This window comes from Adiantum capillus-veneris, chromosome 17, assembly GCF_014529385.1.
Source record: "Adiantum capillus-veneris isolate H3 chromosome 17, ASM1452938v2, whole genome shotgun sequence".
Classification (NCBI taxonomy): Eukaryota; Viridiplantae; Streptophyta; class Polypodiopsida; order Polypodiales; family Pteridaceae; genus Adiantum; species Adiantum capillus-veneris.
In genome coordinates, this window is record NC_140947.1 from 128,411,213 (window position 1) to 128,420,530 (window position 9,318).

The window sequence follows — 9,318 nt, forward strand, 5'->3', positions numbered from 1 at the left end:
GGACTTGAACACTACTATAGTACTTTGAGCTTAGTTTGATTAAATTGGATCTAGTTTGGTCTCAAACGTTAGACATTTGAAACTCAGCCCAATTGTACTAAACCACACTTCATTATCATTCCAAGGCAATCTTATAGTTGTTAAGTTGTTTTCTTGGTGGGTTATGACTTTATGCAATGAAATAATTTCTCTCTTTTTGCACTTAGTGTACCTATTTATTTCTCTAAGGATCCATTTGCAAATGAATAAAAAAAAGGAATAAATTGTTTTTAAATTTAAGTAGGTGTTGCAATTGAGTTCATCTGAGGCATTACAATGCAAATGAGTACCATGAAATACAATAAAGCAACAATTATTTTCAATAAGCGTAACTAAGTGCAATTGAGTCCAATGAAGTGAAAATCAAAATAATTGAATCTAGCTAGATCAAATGAATTCAATTTAAAGAGAAATTGGACCATTGTAGTGTTTGTAAGGTCTCAATTGTGTGCATTTTCAAGCAATTAAGTAGTTGAATGCATACAAATGCTAGATCCAAATGCTTCCAATCAATAGAATTTCAAATAAAGTTTTTGATAGACCCAAATTGAGTAAACAACAACTAGATCTAGAGGCATCAAATGACTGGCATTGAAACAACTTGAATTAAATTACATGCAAGTGTGTCGATTGAGTTTTAATTGCATCCACCACAAAGAACTTTGGTCCTAAATGAGATATGTAATGTAAATGGCCTATTAACTTTGAGAGTAGCGGAAATTAGAGAAAGTACTTTTGGGAAATTACTTTGTGAGCATAGAGGGTGAACTACATAGAGGGTGTCTCTGTATATGTAGCAACATAAACATAGCATTTAGTTAAATTGGCATGAACAATATTTTGTAAGAGAGAGAGTTTAGAGAACATGACAATAGCTGAGGACTGGATTTATGTGGAGCCGGTCCCCCCTCCAATAGGCATTTGTATTATAGTTTCTCCCATCAAGAGAGACTTGGTACAATACAATCTTTGTGTTCCTTGTGACCTGATTGATGCAATGAATATGGAAAAATTCATGCATCACGAGCATACCATAACTTTGTAGAAAACATTAAATATCCCAAGCCTCAGTCCCAAGGCCTCAAACACCTTTGAAGGTGGAGAGAGATAGCAGGGAATGTGGGTAGGGAAGAGGAAGATGAAACATTTCGTAGGAGAAAGAATTAGTTCCTCACTTATCACCACTCTTCTTGCTAGCATACATAATAGATGTAGAAGATGACAAGCTTAAGCATTGAAGCATGGCTCTTGGTTGGATTTGCATTCCATAGCCAAGAGTGTTGGTGTAGGCTCTCAACCTCTCTACTAGCTTGGAGAAGGAGATGGAGCTCTTGCACTTTGCACTTCACACAATGAGAATGTGTGTGGGAGATTATACCCCTCAAGCAACCCCCTAGCTTGCTTTGGTCGACCCCCCTTGTAGCTCATGATTGAAGATCATTGGACCTCTCCAGGCCTAGCCAATCACATGCAGGTGGCATATCAAGCAACAAGGGTAGCCTTGGGACAAGTGTCCCCCTTTCCCCTTTGAGAGAGAGGACTTGATAAATGATAAAAAAATTAATTAAATTAACTAATTTATCATTGGACCCCTTGGGAGTCTAACCAATACGCTTTAGGCACACCATGAGGGAAAGATGAGGAGGAGCTTGACAAGTGTCCTATTTGCCTTCTTGGTACCAAGCTTGCCTTGTGTGAGGGTGTGTGTGTTCTCTCTCTACCCCCCTCTTGTAGGGCTCGCCCCCTCCTTGTAGCGATAGTTGTTGACTTTTGCACACCTTACCCCCAAGCACCTTAGTCAGCAAGCATGACAAAGCATCTCAAGCTTGGGTAGTGTTCCCACAAGCACCTCATGCTCCCTAGTTTGCAAGCACGACAAGCACCTCAAGCATCTTAGTCATCAAGAACGACAAGCACCTCAAGCACCTCAGTCATCAAGCACGACAAGCACCTCAAGCACCTTAGTCAGCAAGCAGGACAAGCACCTTGAGCTTGGGCCGGGTTCCCACTTCAAGCTCAACCCTAGCTTACCTAAGGTCAAAGGACTTTTAACACTAACCTTTGGAGGTCTTCAATGAAGCTAACCCTAAGGTCTTTTAAGCTCCATTGGTTAGCCTTGCTCTTTGACATACCATCTCTGGCATTTGGACCACTTTTACCATTGGTCCCGTGTTGAGATAGATTTGTAAGCACATGTCTATATTCTAACCCTTGGGGAGTCTACTCTCTCACATTAAATTATCAGTTTAATATGAGAAAATCATTTGGGTTAGTTAGATATTAGATTTTTATGACAAGATAAATTAGGTGCAATAAAGTGGAACAATTTATAAAGCATGGGTACATGACCTTGATATTTTGATTGGTGGATGTATGTATGATTTCATTCATATGTGACTATCATTGAAGATGAGTGGATCCAAACTGCGAGATCAAGTTTCATTCTATAGCAATGAGTCTGAACAACAAAAATGGTATGAGTTCAGAGGTGTCAAAGTAAGTGGCATTGAATCTAGCTGAGTTGGTTTTGGTATAGCACAATCTAAGTAGATGTAATTGTGTGTAGTAAAGCCTAATAGGTTAGTCCAAAAGGATCTATATACTCTAATTCGATGCAACAAAATGTATTTGGATGCAATTAGAATTAATTGAGGGCCAAACTATAATTGTTGTCATTGGGGCTCATAGGTATATGAATGATGTAGATGTTTCAATTTGATGTACTTATACAAATTTTATTAAAAACAATTTTATTAGAAAGTTTCACTTATATCTACAATTGGATTAAATTTACTTACCTTTGTACTCAAGAGAATGTTAACACCATCTATTTTTAGATATACAAACATACTCTCAACAAATATGGTATGATGCCGAGGTGCACCCAAAGATCGTGCGCACTAACCTTGCGTCACGCATGGAGATCGAGGCAGAGAGGGAAAGAATGCCAGGAAAAACGAGTAGCCGGAGGTGGGATATCTAGCTACACCATCAGAGATGGTAGGGCCCTAGTTAGATGGCCAGGGAGTGGTAGTCTTTGCCTCATGGTGAGCTTGAGAAAAGCTCTTCATTAGAGGATCCAACAAGCAAGCACGCGCGCGCGCACACACACACACACATTTATATATATATATATATATATATATATGTATGTATGTATGTATGTATGTAGATAGATAGATAGATAGATAGATAGATATATATATATATATATATATATATATATATAGAGAGAGAGAGAGAGAGAGAGAGAGAGAGAGTCTGCATGGGTAGCGCCGGATAGACTACCAGGCAGCCGTTATATTGTCGAGGAGGCCGATCTACTGTGAAAGATGAGCTTTTCAGCTCATGGCTTTTGCTGGCGACACGTAAAATTGCAGCCTGTAATTGGTCTTGCCGCTTGCGGCCTCTGCCACGGCAGCCCTAATCAGCTCGGCTTGGCGAGCTCAGTACTTTGAGCGGCTTCTCTCTTGTTGGACGTTGCTGTCGCTCATGGCAGTCCGCGAGCACTAAAAAGATGGGAAGCACCAGAAAGAAGTATCTGCGTTCTTAACGATGACCGAGATATCTGCAAGTAATGTACATGAGAGTGGACTGGCTACTTATGGCTGCATGCAGTGTACTTCTCAAGTGCTCCCAACGGCGTGTCGGATCATAGCGCACCCAACACATCGGATGATATGTGTACAACAGTATTCCAGTTTGGCGCTTAGTGAAAGGGTTGAGAGAGAGAGAGAGAGAGAGAGAGAGAGAGAGCAGAGATGGTTGCCTATCCAAACCTCAATATTCTTGAGCAAACGCCTCAATATTTGGCAGCTCTTAACAGTAGTCTGTGTGCAGGTGTTTGGTCACATTGCTGCAAACTCGTAGAGTCCTCGTAGTAAGGAAGCCCTAGATACACCTTGTAAGAGTAGCAAACCACGACATGCACAAGAAGATTTATAAATTTTCTCATGTAGGAAAGCAGTCTTTTTTAGTGTTTTTCATACAATGCATAACATCATGAGCTTCTGCTCGAGAGGCACCACATACCTAGCTAGGTACGATTGGGGGCAAGGGACCATCGGCCCCCCCACCGGGCCGGCGGTCCCCTGCCCCTAATTGTACCTAGCTAGGTATGCGGTGCCTCCCTCACAAAAGCTCATGATGTTGAGGTAAGTCACAATGTAGGAATTATTGTGATAAATTTGTCCAAAACTTCTTGTGATGATGGTGAGCAAGGAAAGTAGTGCCGTTGGAACAGTACAGAGACCGCTGCATGCCAGCGATAGGATTTGGCATACATCTTCTCTTCTTAAGGAACTTTTTCCGTCATATGAAGGGAAAAATTTTCATGAATCTCTCATCATCAGGACTTGGCTAAAAATTACCCTTCTATATAGGGAAGGAAAGTAAAATAGGGTACTTGCCAATGGAAGGGGAGTACATTAATTTTCCCAATATCTAACACACGTGCTTTATCACTGAAAATGGGAAAGTAGTATGTAAAATAGAAGTGTCATCTAGTCTTCATGTATCTCCAAAAATGTAGTGAAGAATGTTTTGACCTACACAAAAGCTTGTAAATAGAAATTATAAAAATATTGCTTACATGCACAGCCTTCTTATAATCTTCACCAAACATGTAGCTTCATTACAAAACTTGGACTTCTAATTTTCATGATATTTCATCATTAGAAGGGCAAAATGAAATTGTGTCCTTCCATAGCATAGGGAACTATTACCTAGTGTTCTGCCTTTTGAAATTCACTACAAGTTTGACACATTCTCACGTGTAAAAATTGAGCGAGAACATGGCTTTTGTCAGTCTGCAATAGAAATACAGGTTTTCACGGGTACGAATGGCGATTTTCTCACTGCTTTTTCAACGTGCTAATATTTCGCAGGCAAGGAAAGAGCAGTAGTGCCCGACGCTACTGCTTAAAAAGGAGCAGTGACACCGGTGCTACTGGTAAAAATTAAGTTTTAACAGGTGGGAAACTTTATGCTGTGTGCTGCTTTTTTACGCATTAAGGTTTAAAGAGGGTAGAAAAAAGCCTTTTTTGTCGAAGTAACAAAAGGTCTAAAACTTGTAATTTATGCCTATGTTCTAAAAGTCTAGTTCACTATCATTGACAAGAGATTTTGCATAATGATGTTCATTACATTCAAAGAATAGTTGATCTAATATCCTATCTACAGCTGTGAGTTTCCCCGCTGCATTTATAGAATATTACTCTTGTCAATATTACATATCACAATTAACAATAGTTTACAAGGGTGTCATGGCTACTTTGACCATGCCATTTCTGCATATATAATGATATTGTGCTACATGTATGGACAATAAATCTATAGGTCTGGTTACGACACTAAAACACGACCCTCTCTGCTCTTCTGTCTTCTTCATGAATGAGCAAGAGGAAAGAATTTAATGGCCATTTACAGCTGCCTACCTACACTAAGAAAGAATGGAAGCAGGAAATGCTGGGCTACAATCAAGTTCCTGGTTTATATGTTAGCCTGCACAAGCTACATTTCTTCTTCTCCATTCCAAGCCCACCTCCGATGCATCAGCTTGTTCCTTTCTGGGAATATTGTTACGATCTGTTAACATCAATTGCAGCAATTGAGAAGCGCAAGCCTCCCCATCATCGCCTCCATGCTGATCAGCAATGGGCCTCTCACTAGTTTTATGGCTTGGCCTTTTGCAAAGAAGGCATACCTCCAGCTGCTGGTTACATCCAAACTTGTCAAGCGTTAGCTTTTTGGAGCACTCTACACTCCTTGCTTCCAAGCTTGCACTTCTTGAGATCTCTCCCTTTCCCATATTGCAAGGCTGTCCTCTGCCTACTTGCATGCCCACCTCATCATTCCTTAGCTTCTTTGCAGCCTGCCTTGGCATTACTTCGAACACATATCTCCCTCCATTCCATACAGTTGCGGCTAGCTTGAAGACCTCGAAACCAATATGCAGACGATAGGATCTGAACATGGGCACTGTGAATGCCAGAGTTGCAACGGTGAATGCCGCTTGAAGGATCGCATACATGTACACCCGGTTCTCATCGCCCAAAAGACCACTGAGGCGCCACCATATATTCTTCGCCCGTTCAGCCTTCCGCTTCAGCTCCCTGAAAATGAATCATAATCGCACACAGCTCTCTGATGAGGACCAACTCTCCTTCGAGGTATATAGTTATCAGGGTTGCTCATTTAGAACAAGACAAAGCACATCCGCGAGAACTACAATATTAATCCTCTGCACGCATGCAAGAAGCAAGCAATTACCTGTATGAGGTCATTATCTCCGGGTCTTGTAAGATCCTTTGCCGTCGTAATCCCTCCACTACAAGAAAATAGAGGCCTTGCCAAATGCAATACACCATAAGAGGGACAAAGAACAACCACATCCATTGGGTTGGGCTACTATTGACAACCGGCCACCCACAGAATTGTCCATTCTCCTCAACTGCGTCGGGGGCTGAGAAGGAATTATTTTCCCACCATCGTAAAATGAAGAAGACAGTACCTAGAATCCACAAAGGCAAGCATTGAAGCCTAACAATATACACGGCATATGTGCAATATTTAATTGTCTGCAAATATAAGTAGTACCTACATGTCATGGCAAACCCATACCAGGTAGTAGATGAATCAATACGCTGATAATCTTGTCAATAGAATTAAACACTAAACTGCATCTCCATACGATTAAGGCCCAAGCAAGAGGTCCCTGTGACAGCACAATCACCGCATTTTTTATTGACGAGGCTATGTACATAATTGTTTCCTATTGAACCGAAAAATTCGTACTCAAGGGCGCATACCTCTGAGAAAGAAAAACACAGCATAAACAATTCGCTATTGCCAGGGAAAAACAGAAGCATGGACACGAAGATTGCATTGGCATAATAGCAAAAATCCTGCAAAACAACAGGTCAATTTTGATGGGCATTCAAGAAGCTTGACAGAAGTATAGAAAATCTTTAAGCAATCAAGAAGCTTGAAAGAAGTACAGAAAATCAGCTTACAAGAAGGTAGTAATGCCATTTCTTGATTCGGTAGTACATCCATCGCAGGGGAACAACGAAGATAAAAAATAAGCAGTACAAGCGAGGTATGTGGCGTGGACCTGCGGAGTGTTTGTGCAAAATAAAAATCAGTAACAATTAAGCATCTTGATCAAGTGGAGAAAAAACAGTTAATTGTGAGCAACTGCTCTTACTGGAGCCTAGCAGGTAGCAAAAGAGCCCAAATGATAGAACACCTAGGCAATAAGTAACCTGCAGAAAGCCCAACAAAAGAATAAATTTGGTGGGTGAAATCATTGTGCTTGGAGAGAAGACTTTGTAGTTTAAACTTGGAGAAGCCGGTGTCCTTATGTATCAACACATATATACAGACATATACTCAAGTCACATGCATGCACACACAATGTGTCTCATATGACTTCATTATCACAAGTACAAGTATTTAAGCTACCTTGTTGAGAAAATGTTCATGTCTGTCTGCGTGCTTGGCAAGCCGGTGAGCATGCCGAGTAAGCACTTCCTGAGTGTGAATAATGCCTCCCTGCATATTTATACATAAACAAAATCTGATCATTGAGCTTCATTTCATGAAAGTCAGATCGATCTGCAATATAGGGTACGGCAGCCGCGTTACCCGTGGGATGGGCGAGACAAACAGGGAATGTCTTCCAAGGCGCGAGGACATGGTCATGGCAAGCATGATTTCAGTACGCAGCCATGGGTTGGATGAAACCCTTCTCTGCAGGAGGCGATCTTGCACCAAAACGGGTAAATTAGCTCGTGGGTGTGGGTGTGGGTGTGTTGTGTGTGTGTGTGTGTGTGTGTGAGAGAGAGAGAGAGAGCGTTCGTGTGTGTGAGTGCGCGTGTGCGCGCGCCCGCGACCAGGCCCGTGTGTGTGCAAGGGATAGTTTAACGAAGAATCTCCTGGTTTTGAAGAAGATGATGGGCGCCAAGCGAAGGCAGAGACCGATCCAGCCTAGTGTACAGTACAAGAGAGTAGGGACAATCAATTAGATTAGAGAGCTTGAGGTGTGATATGTTACCACACACGAGCAAAGCAAAAGCATATGCGCAGTATAGGATGCGGCACAATTGCTCGCATATCCTTCCCTTTTTTGAAAGGGCCAGCTGCATCTCAAAGAGATTTTGTACACGGCAACAAGTTGACATACGTACACTAAGTTCACGGCAACAAGCTTATTTGACACTAAATTTTTTATGATATATTTTGATGATTTTTCCCTTTCTTCCTCCAATTACTCCTATTGAACACCTCTCTTTTATTGTTTTCTTTTTTCATGACCACGGTCGAAGTTTCTTGAGTATAGTCCCATGATAACTTGCAAATCTTCAACACAATTTAGCGTACAGCTTAAGAATAATGCTAAACTAAGAGCATTTTGGTTTATTAAAATGGTTTTGCTGAGGATTGTTCTTATCTATATACGCACCTTTACCACATGGCCCCCACGTTTTGTTGTATCTCTTGTTGCTCTTAGTGTCAATAATGCTACCCATTCCTTGAGAGCTACATTATTAAAGGCACTCTCAATAGAATGACTACCTAGGTCTCTACAATGAAATACAAACACTTCAACCTTTACTAATAACTTTTTGATGAGGATCCCAACTTGAGGCATGCTCTAAAGCCTTTGATTTATCACTAGTGACGAACACTCACATAGTTTCTCACATAAGACTGCAAGTGTGCAGCTATTTTCTTTTGAAATCGGTGATAATTCCTTTTGATTTGCCAAACTAGGAATAGAATTGGTGGTTTTATGAAACTTAAGGTGACATAAGACATTGATTTGTTCATCATCATATCTATCTATATATGAGGTGATAGAATGGTCATCTGCCACATAAATTTAGAGATAGAATTGGTGTTCAAGACTCACTTAAGGTTACATATGACATTGATCCGTTCATCATCATATCTATCTATATATGAGGTGATGGAATGGTTGTCTGCCACATGTCACATTCTCACCAAATCTCGATGAATGCTTTCTTTCTAGGCATTTAAACTCTCCTCCCTCCCTCCCTCTCTCTCTCTCTCTCTCTCTCTCTCTCTCTCTCTCTCTCGCGTGCGCGCGTTAGGGTGCGGGTTTTTGTAACACCTAATATGTGTGAACACCCTCTTACAAGTAGATGCCTAGTCCCCGGGGAGGTCACCTAATAAAAATGTAACCTATCACGTGAGTTCAACAGAAGGGTATTTAAAGTTCTTGAAACTTACAGAAATATATATACATAAGGGTAT

The 9,318-nt window shown here is 40.9% G+C and overlaps 1 protein-coding gene across 2 annotated transcripts; it reads right to left on the minus strand.

Moving 5' to 3' along the window:
- Window positions 1–5,240: 5,240 nt before the first annotated feature.
- On the minus strand, window positions 5,241–8,071 carry LOC147438060 (glycerophosphocholine acyltransferase 1-like). Of its 2 annotated transcripts, XM_086487433.1 has the most exons (9): window positions 7,687–8,071; window positions 7,504–7,593; window positions 7,247–7,304; window positions 7,053–7,153; window positions 6,849–6,944; window positions 6,661–6,754; window positions 6,310–6,550; window positions 5,744–6,152; window positions 5,241–5,625 (listed from the first exon to the last, which is right to left on the minus strand). In XM_086487433.1, the coding sequence occupies exons 1-9, from the start codon at window positions 7,750–7,752 to the stop codon at window positions 5,551–5,553; spliced, it is 1,230 nt and encodes a 409-aa protein (XP_086343559.1). In that variant the 5' UTR covers window positions 7,753–8,071; the 3' UTR covers window positions 5,241–5,550. The 2 variants fall into 2 exon arrangements, with proteins under 2 accessions (XP_086343559.1, XP_086343558.1); XM_086487432.1 differs by having other exon boundaries at window positions 5,241–6,152; window positions 7,687–8,064.
- Window positions 8,072–9,318: the final 1,247 nt, after the last annotated feature.